The following is a 15805-nucleotide window of genomic DNA, read 5'->3' as shown; positions in this document are numbered from 1 at the left end:
AGAGCGCCAGATCGGAAAAAGATTTAAATTCTGATCTTCCGAAATGCTATGCTAAAGTTTGAAAATATTTCAGAAATGCAAAAACGTATAACCCTCCTTTCCCCCTTCCTCTTCTACGGGTTTGGGGGCATTTGAGGGGATATTGGGGTAGGGGTTTATTGGAGTATGAGGGGCGATCGTCTCTCGTTCGTCTTATTGGAGAGGGGCTGGATTTTTGTGTTAAAAATCCGGTGATGAATGGACCAATAGAGTGAACTCTAATATAAACGTAACGTATTAAAAGGTCGTAAGGTCATTTGTTTGAATTTGAGATTTAAAAAAAAAAGGTTTTATTTTTTATATTACATTATATTATAAATTAAATTATAATTTCCCAAATTTAACGATAAATGCGCATAAAAAATAAACCCGCAAACCTTTTGCGCATTTTATGAACGCTCAACAGAATTGGATAAACTGTAAAATTAGTCATAGAGATACTGGTTTGTTTTCTCTGAGAGATGTGCAAAAACAATGCGCTGTAGGTAAACTGTGCGTCAAATCCAGACTTAACACTACAGCGCATGCGCAAAACCAACGCATAGATTAATACCTTCGCTGACATCGGTACATCATAACCGCCACCATTTATCTTAATTCATTATTAAAAACTTCAATCTGTGTATGTGTATATATATATATATATATATATATATATATCAAAACGAAAAATCTCTCCGAAGCTGCGGAGGAGGATTCTTTAAGAGTCATTCATTATTGGTCTTGTTTACTTTTTACTTCTTTTTATCCCCTCCCTCCCACCCTCTTTGGCAAGGATATGTTAAAATAAGAAGGATTCCGGCAATTTTTTACTCTAAGGCGTAAAGGATCCTATCTAGGATTTTTCTACTCAACAACTTTATTAACTCTCGGGATAGGAAAAAGACTATAGGAGAAGATAGGCCATTTTTTTCTCTCTCTAGCTCTCTCACTCTTTTTCTCTCTCTCAAGCCTCAATAAATAAACTCGGGTAGAGAGTATCTCTGTTTTTAAGGGGTTGACTATCCCGGAGAAAAACAGAAAAGACTATTTTCGAGGCAGAGACAAGCCAGAAAGACCGAGGGTTAAAAAAATATATACAATGGGGTAGGATACTTATAAATTTTAAAAGGCTAAATTCAAATTATTATGTTTAATTTTTCTTCAAATGTTATCTCTAATTCCACAAGAAATTATTTATATTTTTTACCTTACTTTTTTAAATTTTTCAATAAATTTAACGTTAATTAAAGTTGATATCATTAAACAAGTATCCGATCTTTCGGGAATTGGAACGAAGCTATAGGACTAAAGTTTCACACATATTCTACAGGCTGGCGTTAAAGAGAAAGCCGCCTCATTCCAAAGCAGCCAAGGGTTATTTATTGCTTCAATGTCGCTCACGTATTTTCTTTTTTTCTTGTTTTTTGAAAAAAGTATGTACTAGCTAAAGCCAAATATACACACGTGTAAGAAAGAGATGGGGAGAGAGTTAAATACAAAGTAACTCGCTATGACGTCATTTTGAAGCGGTAGTTACTTTTTAAAGTAGGCTCAAAGTTATCTTCACGTTTAAATGGAAATTTATAACATGGTTCGGCATAGCTATTGGTTGAAAATGACCTTGAGAGCCATGAAATCACGTGGTTTAATTTTCTATTGGTTGAAAACGACCTTGAGAAGGATCTAGTCTCGTGACTGGCGCGCTATTGGTCGATGATGACCTTGAGAACGATTTAATCTTAACTACAGATTGAAAGTAATCTTTAATGCAATCCTTAAACTTCGTAACAAAGGCCTAATTCACGTTCTAAAATTAATCTCCTTTTCACACCTCTGTTCCTTCAATTTATTAAGACTAAAAACATGTGGCAGGTATGTTAATCCGTTAAAACAACTAAACCTAGATCTACAAAGTGTCCTGAATACAGTGTAATGAAAGAGAAGAGGTGCATTCGGGTGCATTTGTTCACGTCGGTTACAATATAAGTTTAAAAATACCAATATGCTTGTGCGTATAAATGAAATGTCTTAACAGCTCCGTGGCACAAGCATCGCAATTCATGTGCGAGAATATTCCGGGTTGGTTGAAAGAATTTGGCAAAGTATCAAAAAGAAAATGTTAGTATACATGTTTTGGAAAAGTAGCGGTTGAAATTAACTGAACCAAACCGTTGTATTTCTAGCATTTTAGACACACTTTATACAATATAGAAAAAAAAACCAGAGTTTAAAAACAGATTACTCGACGCCAAGCTAAAGTTCATTCCACTATAATTACTCCCAACTCGTTCGAAACTAGTTCACGTGATTTGAGATGCTATATACGATTAGGTGTACTTTAACTACATTTAAATAATAGAGTAATTTAGAAGCCAAATTGTACTATATGAGAATTTGGCTGCCTTTGTTAACAGATTCAAATTCCCTAGACTTCTCCCTGACTATTTAATTAAGTTTATTATTCCCCAGGTCTTCTTCGAAATCCAAAAGCTGTTAATTTGAAAAATGTTTTTGTAAATCAAACTCTTCTGGATACGTTTTAAAACATTTCGTTCAAGTTCCCATTTAAAATCAAATTCCCTGATTTCTTTGGCCTATTTTTAAAGTTCGCCCCTCCCCCTGCACCAACCAAAGTTAACTTCCCAAAGAGTCTAATAGACCCTTAAAGAAAATAAACAAGCTGGACACCTTATATCGCCGAGTCGGGATTTTTTCGAATAGAGTACCAACGCCATCTAGTGGCGAAAGGTTTCGTTGAATAAATTTATTCGTCTGCTCTTTCAATTTCAAAAAAGTTCAAGGCTTAGTGAACTGTTAGTGTATTAGAACTTAAGTGGTTACAAACAAATTATTAACAATGACTAGTCACCGTGGTACAGCATGTTGTGTACACAACTGCAAGAGTTATTCACGTGTTCACCGTGACCTAGTTGATAAAAAGATAAGTTTTTCTGTTTTTCCTAATGATGTTGCCCTTAAGGAAGAATGGATCGCCAGAATTCAGCTTAGTTTTGATATGGATGGTGATAATCAACCTAGATCGTCGAAAAAACTAAGGAATTCTTATGGAGATAGGAGCGGAAGTAGAGCTGGGTTCGAAAGTGTCCATGCAAGAAACAAGCCCTGTCAAAACCATTGTAAAGAATAAAAATAATCTGCAAATGTTTCATTTAGGTATTCCTCTAGCCATGAGCAAAGATGCCACTGTTAGAGCTTGAGAAGTATAGCTTTCCTCAGCTGCGACATTGATATCTTCCGCTTATTAAGGCAAGAATAGTAAAATACATAAGTGGTTATTACATTTGTAATTTCATTACAGAACACCCATATTCTTCTGGTATTAATATCCAAGTTAATGAACTTCGAAAACAGTTGGATTTGATTAGGATCAACGAGAAAAAGTTGCAGCAGGATTTGATGGAATCAGAAAAATCCATTGTTTGTTTAAGAACAGAGAACGCCCAGTTGAAAATACAACTTCAGCGATTACAAGAGGATGTTAAGAAAAAAGAGTCCGAAAGTCAAAATAATAAATTTCGTTTGGAAAATGTCTCGAAAAGCGATAAGATGTTAAGATTTTATACCGGATTTTCTTGCCTTGAAGATCTGAATATTCTATACCGACAAATTGAACCAGCGTTACCTAATGTTTCACTCTATAGTAAAGGAGGTGGCTATATAAGGTCAACGGAAAGGAATGAATCTTCTCGAGGAAGGCCTATGGTTATAGAATTTAAGGACCAGTTATTTTTAACATTATGTAAACTGAGAGTTGGGCTTCTAAACCAAGACTTGGCTTACCGCTTTCAAATATCTCTGACTAGTGTTAGTAATTACATAACTACATGGTTAGATTTATTATACAGAAAGCTAACCATCATCCCTATCTGGCCATCAAGACAAGTTATAAACGAGTACATGCCAAATGAATTTAAGGAAAAATTTCCAACAACCAGGGTTATCATTGATTGCACTGAGTTTTTTATTGAAAGGCCCTCTGACTATGGTACTCAGTGCGATACCTACTCAAATTACAAGCGGCATACGACAGCAAAAGCTCTTATAGGAGCTACGCCAAATGGTTTTATATCATTTATCTCCCCCTTAGCTCCAGGTAGAGAAAGTGATGTGGAAATAACTGCCAAAAGTGGTCTTCTGGAAAAATTGGAAAAAGGTGACATGGTTCTTGCGGACCGAGGATTTTTAATACATGATCTATTAGCTGCCAAAGGAGTAGATCTAAACATTCCCCCATTCTTAGGTGGTAGGAAACAATTATCATTATCAGATGAAGTTAGAACTCGAGAAATTGCGAATGTAAGAATTCACATAGAAAGAGTTATCAAAGAGATTAAAAGTTTCCGTATTCTTAAATTTACGTTTCCCAATTCAATGCATGCAAGTTTAGAAAAAATTTGGTACATTTGTTGCTACCTGCAAAATTTTATAAATGAACCACTTTTAGACAGAAAAGAATGCCCAATTCAAGTGGATATGGAATTTTAAAAGTTTTTATTGAGCAACGAAGGAATTTGTACTTTGTGTTTTTATCACAACTAGCTTTGTTAAATGTAAATAGGAACAGTTTCTTTAAAGCTTTGTACCTTTATCACAAATGTTAATCACAATTTAGCTAAACATTAATTAAAAAATGATCAAAGTAAAAGGATTCAAGTTTTGGCAACATTGATTCAAAAAATAATTCTTGGTTAAACTGGATTCTTTCACAAAAACAGTCCACTCCTGTGTCGACAAAGAAATCGCACCATGACAAACCAGTTATGCCTAACTGGCCTTGCACTTGATAAAAATAATTATGAGTGCGGTTCAAAATGACTTTTCCTGTTACGTCTCTTTTCAAACATATTTTGGTTTTCAGATTGTTTCCAGCAATAGCTTCGTCAATACTGAGTCCGAGTTCTTTAGCCTTTGCTAGGGTCTTAATTTCTATGAGGCCAAACTCTTTAATATCTTCATCATAAATGAGCCCATCTGGAGACGTACCTAACGCAGGCATACCTGGATTAATAATTAACCCAACTTTGAAGGTTTTAACCTTGTTGTTTTTCATTGCACAATATTTTTGAAGAGCAGTTGCTTCATTGTCTAAGCCTTCTCTTACATACTTTAATTTGCTTATATCTACACCGCCACGAACTGTCGCAACAAATTGTGGGGTCACTTTCGCTTTTCTTTTAATGATTGACCCAAAATGTGATGTAGTCACCCTAGATTTCTTTTCAGTTTTCCATAATTGGCATGAAGACTGCTCTCTTGTGTATTCTTCTATTTTCCTTGATTCTTCTACAGTCACTTTAACTGATTCTGGAAAATCCAATTCTGAACTTCTATGTATAAGCTGCGTAGGTAGTTTTAGCCTCTCTATTTCGCTGTTCAAAGACTCGTCAATACAAATATCATTTTGGTTAACAATATGACCATAGGTGATTGGAATGAATTCTGATGGCATATGATTTTCCTGTCTTAAGATCACCTGCCACATTCTCCTTTTGTTTTGAGATTTAAAATCCACTTCCAACTTCTCTAGTTGAGACTTGTTTTCTTCGAAAGAAGGGTTAACAGGCAAAGAAACGTAATTTGACACACACAGCTTCCTTGAGCTTCTTTTACTAACTTCTTTCCCAGGAGTATGCTTTGTAAAATTTAAAATACTGAAGTTCGTTGTGGACAAATTATTCTTCACGTTCAGCTTCCCCCATTTTTGGGCAATGTCAGTTCGTGAAACATCATTCGGAATGAATGTCAAACCTTGCATGATACAGTCCCAGAGAAACCACAATGTTGCAGCCACATGAGAACAAACCCCTCCTTGACCTGATTTACATTCACAAGCCCCTTTCTTTATATTGCCACTAACAGAATCCATTACAATATGAACAGAATAAATGGATTTAGCAGTATATGAAGCGTGGACTTTAGATTTGACATGAGAGATTGATCTACTCTTCTCGTGAGATATTAAAACGTTGGTTACTTTTTGCGCTTTGAACATTCGATAGCCTTTTAGTTTATGCTTCCCGCTCTTTCTTGAAAAATGGTGCCTATGAATAGTTTGATCATTGAAAGTATTAGGGATATTCTTGAGAAGTTTCGTCCAGTTTCCTTTTGGAATGGCGTAAACTTCATTTGAAAGGTTTGCCAAAGCAGGTCTGAAATTATAAAAACTTTACTAAGCCTTTGCCAAAATCTAAAACTGTGTAATTTCAAAATTTTCAATGACAAGCTTAGGAAATCTCCTTACCTTTCTACGATTTCAGACTCCATTTCAAAAACAACAAGGTAATTAAGTTGTGAGCTTGTGGTAAAGCTCTAAACCAGTTCCTAAATTATTTTAACTCGAAACTTCAGATCCCGACTTCCGCCATTAAATACTCCTAGCCACTACTGCGCAAAATCGGCCCATAGCCGTCTAAACCAATCAGATTAATATACTGATTACCCAGAATGCTCTGTCAATCCTCAAAAGACGGTTAGGAAATTTGAACGATTTTCTTTTAGGGTGTATACAGTCAAAGAAGACTTTCGGTATTTGCCAGATGAAGGAGTTGAACGATGTACCAGGTGCTTTTCTGAAAACCGCCCGTCAGTTTTTGCAAAGATTCGTTGGGGTTTTGTCGAGAAAAAGAGCTTACGAAGTAAGTTTGAAAGATGACTTAAAGGAGAGAGACAGTGATAGGCGAGTAACGTCGCGCTTCCCCAATCAGCACATTCCTAAACTAGCTTTTCTTAAGCAATGAGCTATGCCAGAACCGTTTGAGAGACAAACGCCACGAGAAACATCACTCAATATAAGACGTTTGCCAAACCAACCTTCTTCCTCCCAACTTCCATGCAGGCAACCGAGGCTTAGCCATGGTTATTCGCTTGCAGTTTCCAAACTAGGCCTATTAAATGACCGAGATTTATAACAGGGAGGGGTGGAGGGAATAGGAAATGCCTATTTCAGACTCCATCATCCGCGAATCGTGTAAAATGTCACGTGGTATAGCTTACGTAGTATATACCAGGCGCTCTCTGGCTGGAAACTGGGGCAAGTATGCGATATGCGGCCGCGGGGAAACAAGCTTGATATATGAATACATTGATTGAGCTTTAGCAAATTAATACGCATGCGTGTTTCTGAAGCTTCGGGGTCGCGGAAAACGATAAATCATGATTTTCAATAGAAATTGTATCAAATGCGAACATTGTATCGCTTTCAAACATTTTTCCAAATTACAGATAACAAAGATATTTTTATCATTAAACAAGTTGCCTAATTTCTAAACCACATATCAGTCATCACTAAAAAAACCCTACATAAGCTCGTATCAAACAAATGGGGGTATAAATACGGTAGACTGAACACCAAACGCAGTTGGCCCTAATCAAAATCGACAATCGAAACGAAGTCCATACATATACCCTCCCCTTCGAAGCCGAAAAAAAAAAATCCCAATGTCTAATCCATAGGTTAGGGAAACAAAAAACCTTTATTAATTTTTAGCCGAACGTACCATTGTTCCCATACGCAAACTATACATGTCCAATGGTCTCCCAACGCTAAACCATTACCTTCTTAAAGCTGCATTTCCCATATGAAACGGACTTCAACCAAAATCCCAATATGTCCACACAGCAAAGATGAACTAAAATTGATACTTCAATACTACCTTAACCCAGGTTATCAGTAGTCAGTTTACCATCATGGACAAGAACCCCAGACCTTACCAGGGGCTTGTATACTGAGAAAAATATATATCTACGCGCCTTTTCTCTTTCGATTCTGTTATTGCAAACGGCACGTGTGTAAGGAAGCAAAAAGAAAAAGTCATTTTCCGAGAAAAAATTCATCAATCACAATAGAGAGATGCTATAGGCTGGGGAAGGTTGCAAATTTCCAAGTTCTATACACCCCGAGTCTGAAATCGGAAAAGATCCTGGCCTTCTTCGTTCATTCCCAAAGCGCAAAGAGAGAGAGTGAGAGTGGAACTTCCAACAGCCTGATCTTCGCTTGAAAGGATAGGAAAAAACTGTACCTTTATAAAAACCAATAGGGCCAAGGCTTAGTGAGGGTGGTTTCCTTAACGCCTCGGAACTAAACATTCCTAACACCCAGGCTTGGCTTTATTGCTTCAACAAGGGCGAGGGAATGTCTAGCTGACTCACAAAACAAGACCCAGCTCCGTGTCCCCGAGTTCCCCGTACCATACTTCTGCAACTCCCGCCGTTGCAGTTTCCAATAATCCAACCCAAACCAAACCAACTTTTCGAGCTGTCAGAAAATCAAAGTAAATTCCTACAGCAGCGTCTGATCGACTTTCTGATCAGGGGAATATCGGTGCGTATGTCTAGAAAGGCTGTGACCAAAGTTATACCATAGTTTTATCAAGAACAGTTAACAAACAGTTGGAGTCAGTCAGTACTATAGTGATTATGATTTTTGGTAAAACGTTATATGGCGGCTAATGTACCGTGAAATATAAATAAGACTTCATTCCATTGGGGTTGGTTAGAATTTGAGGATCTTCGTGTGTTATGTATTTGGTTTAGGTTTAAGAGACTGTTCTATAAACAAACAAGGATTGATTCGTAAACATTCCGTCGACAAGTAGCAAATCATTGATATATTCCAGCTGAGATCTGACTGAATTGCAAGCATTTTTTGGGCCCCCTTCGTAAGGTTTCAATCCACTAATATTAAATCCAAATTTAGCACGTAAACCTTATAGCAATCATGGTACAATATAACAAAATATATATCTGTGATGGCAGACGAATTTAATTCCGAAATGCTTATTGGTCAATGAAGTTACCTCCCATAAAGGTTCGCATGCAACAAAGCTCCTCATTGGACAACATTAACTATAGGCTTCCAACCCATTGCACCATGTAACAGGGTTTTCATTTCAATATTTCCCTGACATTTCATGTTCTCCCTGATCAGTGTGTTTTTAAAAATTAGTATAGTATCATTAACTTGCATATTAGTTCATGGTATAGAACATGGTCATCAAAAATTACCCAAAAACCCATATCCTAAATGAGGGTTAGGTTCGAAAATTAATGAGGCATATCGTTTTCTTATTCAAACCTCATGGTGATACCATCATTATATTTTAAACTGATTATGGGGCCATAGGAGAGAAGAAAAAAACCTCGCAAAAAATTATGTTACCAAAGTCAGAAAGAGAGAGTCCGACAAAGCAAAAAAGAAAAAACTGTTGATTTATTCATAGCACTTAAGGTTCCCGTGAAAAGGAAGAAAGTGGATCGAGGCAATTGACGTGAGTGTCCGTTTGATACCCTAACGAGGATGAGTTGCACCCAAGAGGGGAACCGTCTCTAGCCTGCATCCTTGCCTACGTACACGCTACTATAATATATATAGTTTTACTCTCAGTTGTCCCACGGACACAAGAGCGAGACGTAGAGCACCTTTAACAGGGACTTCATATGTAAAAGGGACTAGAAAGTAGAACTCTCAAAGCGAAATTGAGACGATAGGTTGAAGGACAAGGCTTATCGTTGAAGCTTCAAGACGTTCCCTTGAAAAGCATGCACTTTTGTACTTCAATAACATAGTATTGCTGATTTAATATACTCTTCAAAACCAGAAACTAGCTATAGATACGACGCTAGTTGGACAAGGCTTAGCTTAAGCCTTGGGGGGGAAAAAAATAAGAGTATTTGTAAATTTAAAAACTAGTAAGTTGTTTCTACTTCAATTCCTCAAGTACATATATGGTCCCTGAATCTCCCTTCTTAAGATACTTGTATAGATCTTTGGTACTTTTCTCTCTATATATATACACGCAACTTCTACCGCCACTTTCCACGGCCAATCTGATTGGACGGTATCCTTTGGCAACCACGGCGTTCTTGTACCAGCATAGTACCGCGCCCCCTTTAAGGGGCAGCGGGTGTAAGAAGGAAAGTATATAGTATACACCACCTTCGCTTTCTATAGCTCCGGCCGTGACAAAAACACAAGGGAGAAATTCGTTAACCCTAGTTGATGACCTGTCCAGGACATCTTACAATGGACATCAAATGCAACTTCGGTGTAACATTGTTTTATGTCGTAGTAACGTTCGGTAGTAACATATACACCCCCCAAAAATATACTATAAAATATTGTAAAATATAGTGAATTGGGATGGGTCAAATATACGCCACTCCTACAGTATACACCGAATGTACCACGTAAATAGATTTTGATAGCGAAATTGTTTAAAACCAATTACTAAATTAATTTAGGATTAATGTGGAATAATGTTGATATTAAATTTATTTGGGGTTTATAGAATGATATTGAGATTAAATTAATTCGGAGTTAATATGGAATAAAATCTCAATGGATGTTGTTGTTGTTTTCAAGGTTCTGGTTAAAATTGACGTCACGCTATTCAAGTTGAGTCATGATAATAAGCATTTGTCTAACATGTAATTATTTATAATTTGTCGTAATGGCTCTATAAGGAAAACAAATTAATTTGAAAATTTTATAGATTTTTCAAAATTAATTATTTTTCTTTGTACGAAATGAATTAATGTAAGGACATGAGTGCCAATTTACTTTCATAAATAATTAAAAATGGTTAGTGTTGATATTAAAGAAATATGAATTCTTCAAAATATTAATATTAATTAAGTTATTAGCTGTAATTAACAGACTACCATAGAAAATAGAATATAAGGCTTAGTAATATTTAATAATGATGATTTTAATAGATGTCAGTTTGATAAAAAAGAAAATATAGGAAAGTAAAGCTTAAAAGTGTTTCACAATTGTGGTTAATTAAGCTATCAAAGGGAATAACGACAGATAATTAATAAATTATAATTAACTAATAAAGTCTGATATCAATAATTAATATTATTATTAACCTTAATGCCACTAACCTCTTTAAAAAATAAATCTAAAGGCATTTATGTACCAGTCCATAATTCAAATCAAAACCTTCCCCAGAATTAATTTAATAAATAAATAAATAAATAACCCATGTAAACAAACACCTAAATCCAAAAAATTATAAATTCGTTCAAGACAAAATTAAAGGTAAGATGATATTCTTAAAAATGATGACACGACCGATTCATCTTGGCGATTAAAAACATCATCAAATTTCAATAAATAAATAAATAAATAAACACATCCTCTCAAATGAAATAAAACGAGCTAGGTTTCTAAATAAAGACGCATCTCTAGAGAGAGTGAGTGAGAGAGAGAGGATACATAGCATTAAATGAATTAGTATCTTATGTAAATAGGGATCTGAGTCTGCTGGACTTATAAATATGCAAGGGACGTTTTGATTACGTGTAAACCTATACTTTATAACCCGCACCCCTTTTCGTAGAAGGAGAAAGAGTATACATATTTAAATTTTAAGGAAAACCCACACGTTCGCGCCAAAATATTACATAAAATTACTTACATAAGATATATATTAATATATATCACGTACCCCACAAACGTGCAAATTAAATTACATAACATATTTTTAGGAGATAGAAACCAGACAGACTATAGCGTGTGTGTGTGTATGTTTGGGGAAAAACTATGAACAAAGAAATTCCTTGAGCGGATTTAGGGTTAATTTTAATTGATGGTTTTGATTTAGAGAAATTAATGAATGCCTTAAATATAGTTTTAACGTATATTTGAATTTTAGGACTAGAAAATTAATTGCCCTGGTTTTAAATGAATAAAACATAGCTGAAATGTTAATTAAGATTATTTTCCCCCAGATTTAAATGTAAATATTCCAGAAAATTCCTGGACATTTAACATCAGATTCATGGAAAAGTTATTCACATTATTTGTTGTGTAAATATTACAAAATACCTTTCCCTAATATTTCCCTTATTTGTTTGGTAAATACTGTAAACATCCCTGATTAGTTTTTACAAAGCAACTTTATCAGTGTAAATTCCCTATATAATTTAGTAAACAATTTTCCATGGGTGGTGATATACCAACTTAAATTAACACCAAATCATAGCTTCCACCATAGAATCCCCTATATGGGTACAAAGAGAGAACTTACCCTTATATATACGTTGCGTTGAAAATACATGACGATAGACGACAAATACGACATTTATAAAATACAATTATTATTTAAAAAAAAACTAAGATAATTCGGTTGAGCTGAGGTTCGAACGATATTAATTCAATTACATTCGTTATTTAGCTACAGTTTAGTTCTTAGTTAAATATAGTCTTGGGTATATTAATTAGGGTTCGTGCCCTTTCTTGACGAAAAAGGCCGGACTTCCGCTAGCCGCCATCTTTTGATGGCGGCGCGTAGTGTTTACAAGGGTAACGCCATTTTGCTTTTTTTCTTGCTTTTTTCTTTCTTATAGTTGTCGCTGGCCCTAGCTGCCTGCTGCTGGTGGTGGTGGTATACATTGACGCGGAGGGGGATGCCTTAGCTTAGCTTTTATACAAGCGTCGGGGGAGGAAAAGTAGATCCCGAGTTCAAACGTTACTTAAGAAGTACCCGTGAATTTCCGGCTATTTTCATCAAAGGTCAAATACTCGTAAGTGTATTTTCTGCTTGTAAATTGTTTTCTGATTACGTTTCTATTTGGCGCTACTGTTTTTAGGGTTAGCCGTCGGTTTTCCTACGCGCTTATAGATTATAGAGAACGAATCTCTACTCTAGTGTAGAACGATGGGAGGAGAGTGAGGAGGAACCCGCTCTCTATCGATTCGTCGGGGCTCTAGGTTCTGGAAAAGCACGCGCTAGGGAGGCTTCTTTAGGCCTCGCTTCCTACGAGGATGCATTGCATACACGCACTCTCTCGCGCCAAAACCTCTCCTCGGTATTTTCTAGATCGTGAGAAAAAGCAAGCAGCTAGGCTAGGCTAGGGGCTCCGTTGTCGCGAGAGCTTACATGGCTCGCGCGATTCTACGTTGGCCGCGGCCATTTTGATTCGGTATTAATACTAAAACACGTTAAGCCTTGGCGATTTTAAGCTCGAAGGAAGTCAAGGGTACCGCCGGGTGACGTAATTACTAACGTTTTCACGCACGCTTAATTCTTATTTAGTAATCGTCAACCGCGTCTACGAAATAAATTTCCCTAGCCACGTTTGTCTTTCAACGAGCGTTGATTTTTCCTCAAGAGGTGTAAAATATCAAATATTTCCTCATGCCTAATATATATATTTATTAATTAAATAATATTTAATTCTAATTATAGTAATATTAACACTGAATTAATAAAAAATGCATTACATACCTTCAATACATCGAAAATAAAAATAACCAAAAATTCACCAACTAAGTATTTATATGACTGGTTCGACACAAGTTCAAATCTCTAATGGTAAACACGTGTGTGCCCAAGTTTTATATTTTTTTTTACTACTAAACATCCTCCTTAGGCCTACCCCGAAAAAAACCAGGAGGATACAATGATCTGGGACCCATAGAGATTCTTTTTTAACAACAAGAGACAGTTCAAGAAAATTTATGACCCTTTTAACAACAGAAAACCTCCTTGACCCATGCAGCAAGCACTACCAAAGGAACCCCCCAAAAAGGATTCGGAATTATTTAAAAAATACTTTGGGAATGTTTTTCTTTTCTTCGCACTGTGATTTTGAACCATCAACAACACTAAAAACTAGTGGTTCCTCTTTTTTTAAGGCCCTTATATTTTGAAGGAAATGTATACACCCTGTAGAGTTTGGATAGCATGTATTTCTATAGTTGCGCCAAGTTTGGGATAAAGTTAGCTATGGCTTCGTGGGGGTTTTTCTACTGCTAAAAAATTTTAGGGTAACACACCCATTTTAGGGAACAATAACGAACTGTGACCCTTAAAAAATATATAGTTTCTTTGCAGATGTGAAGTTAGTTCTATATGGTAGAAAGATACAAAATTGTTGCCATGGGTCTAAGACTTGAAGCTCAAGAAAACAGTTCCTTATATTAGAGGTAAACAATGGAAATTTTAGAGGTAAACAAATAAATTTATGGAAGTAATTAGCATAATCTAGAAAATTAATTTCTTAAGCCTTTGCATTATACTTCTCCCATATACCCAAACCTTAATGTAGTCTTAAACCTAAATTACTAAATAATAATCCAGAACCATTCCTTTATAAAAACACAAAACAAAACACCAATAGCTAAAACAAATATACCCCTTCTATATATAAATATATCATCAGCAGCCCTGCGGAAGACAATATATTTTATAAAATAGAAAACTTCATTCGTTCATTCATTCATTCATTCCAGTGTCTGGCTTGATATAGTTTTTTTTTTTTTTTTTTGGTTCCTGGGGTCTCCTCTCCCATCGGAATTCCATCTCCCTCACGATAAACCTAGCTCGGTATAGACTCAATCATGAACTTTTACAAGAAAGACGAAAAAAAAAAAAGGAAAAAACGAAAACAGGGAGTCTGCATTAAAAATTGTCTCTCTTTCTATACACAATACTATCTTTCCTGGCAATCCATACAGTACAAAAAACTCTAAAAACTATAGCTAAGCCTTGGCGCAAGGATAAAAGAAAAGGGTGGCCCGAGGATATCAAGGAAAGGGGGGGACGGACGAAGGTGGGGGGGGGGTCTTATAAAAATAAGGAAAACGGGGCCAGGTCTGCGGGGAGGGGGAGTTAGGGCCCCCAAAGACATGTAGACGAATGTATAACGTGAGTTAATGCAAAAAGTCGAGGGAGGGAAAATGTAATATTTCACCGTTTCTCTCTCGTGTCACAGAAACTAAGTTTTCTTTAGCAGAAAGAAGTAGAAAGAAAAGAGAATAAGGAGAGAGGGGGAGGGAAGGCAAGGGGAAGGGAGGAAGACTAACCCGTCATTTTTCAACGTATAGATATATAATGTATAAGTTATAGACGCTTTTCGTTACACTCTGTTCAAGTCGACGAATGCTTCGCGCTCATTCGTCTCTTTCTCTTCTTCCTATACTCTTTTTCGGATCTTTTTATATTTTAGCAACGGCAATTTGATAGTTTCGGTTAAGGATTACTGTATTAATGTCTACAGTCGTCGTCGTGGTAGTAGTAGTAGTGTAATAGTGCGGGTTCTGAATCTTGGGGTGTAACTTAAGTTTTTTCTAAGATTCATCAAAGGTGTCTATTAAATGTTTATGTTATTTTAATTTAAATAATTATCAGGGGTATTATCGGTCTATTAAATACTTAACTAAATTAAAACAATTTAATTATAAATGAATTTAAAAAAAATAAAAATTATATCAACCGCGCCTAAATGGCCGCATCACCTCAAAACATTGGTGTATTGAGAGGAAAACACTTCTACAGGCGCCCCACTGAAAATACATTAAATTCGTTTCGCCTGCGACGAAACTTCCCTGCAAACCCTTTTATAAAATAAAAAAGATAGAACCCAAAATTAAATAAATAATAAATTTAAAGAAAATTGAATATGGCTCTTCCACATCTTGTTAGTTATATATATATTTCTTCTCATCCAATGTAGGACTAACGTAAGATTTCATTGTACGTTTTCTTTGCCTTGGCAAGCAAAATTTTTTCGGGGTTGGCTTCTTTTTCTTGGTCGGACGGAGAACTGAGTTCGCGATCTCTTTTGGCCTTTAGGGAAGAGGGGAGGAAGAAGAAGAAAAAAATTCGGACAGCTCTTTTCCTATTGGCTAAGCAGGCAAATATAACAGAGAAAACCCCTTTGGGTCAAGCTATACGGTCGATATTGAACCGCGTGGTCCCCACTATCTATCATAACCCAGAGAGAGAGAGTCATGGCTAGCTGACACTGTTCATGG

General features: G+C 36.0%; 4 protein-coding genes across 19 annotated transcripts in view; 2 read left to right on the top strand and 2 right to left on the bottom strand.

Moving 5' to 3' along the window:
- LOC149692534 (uncharacterized) overlaps positions 1-15805 on the bottom strand; it is a 211215-nt gene that overhangs the window by 36339 nt on the left and 159071 nt on the right. The window lies entirely within an intron of this gene.
- LOC149692538 (uncharacterized) overlaps positions 1-15805 on the top strand; it is a 54301-nt gene that overhangs the window by 4846 nt on the left and 33650 nt on the right. Inside the window, exon 1 of one of the 3 annotated variants that reach the window (XM_089868320.1) lies at positions 12056-12570. The exons of 1 other annotated variant lie outside the window; for it this stretch is intronic. The gene's annotated coding sequence lies outside the window, so the exon portion shown is untranslated. Of the gene's footprint in view, positions 1-12055; positions 12571-15805 lie in introns of those variants that run through there. One more of the 3 variants, XR_016382721.1, reaches the window with a different exon arrangement.
- LOC149692541 (uncharacterized) lies at positions 3082-4754 on the top strand. Its single transcript, XM_089868295.1, has 2 exons — positions 3082-3195; positions 3341-4754. The coding sequence occupies exons 1-2, from the start codon at positions 3087-3089 to the stop codon at positions 4525-4527; spliced, it is 1296 nt and encodes a 431-aa protein (XP_089724421.1). The 5' UTR covers positions 3082-3086; the 3' UTR covers positions 4528-4754.
- LOC149692540 (uncharacterized) lies at positions 4511-6534 on the bottom strand. Its single transcript, XM_089868294.1, has 2 exons — positions 6284-6534; positions 4511-6191 (listed from the first exon to the last, which is right to left on the bottom strand). Exons 1-2 carry the CDS (start codon positions 6304-6306, stop codon positions 4655-4657), a joined length of 1560 nt encoding a protein of 519 aa, XP_089724420.1. The 5' UTR covers positions 6307-6534; the 3' UTR covers positions 4511-4654.

This window comes from Phalangium opilio, unplaced genomic scaffold, assembly GCF_054372755.1.
Source record: "Phalangium opilio isolate 3A_F unplaced genomic scaffold, DU_Popi_V2 ptg000024l_1, whole genome shotgun sequence".
In the NCBI taxonomy this organism is placed as follows: Eukaryota; Metazoa; Arthropoda; class Arachnida; order Opiliones; family Phalangiidae; genus Phalangium; species Phalangium opilio.
The sequence above is the reverse complement of the archived record's forward strand: the minus strand, read 5'-3'. Positions and strand labels throughout refer to the sequence as shown.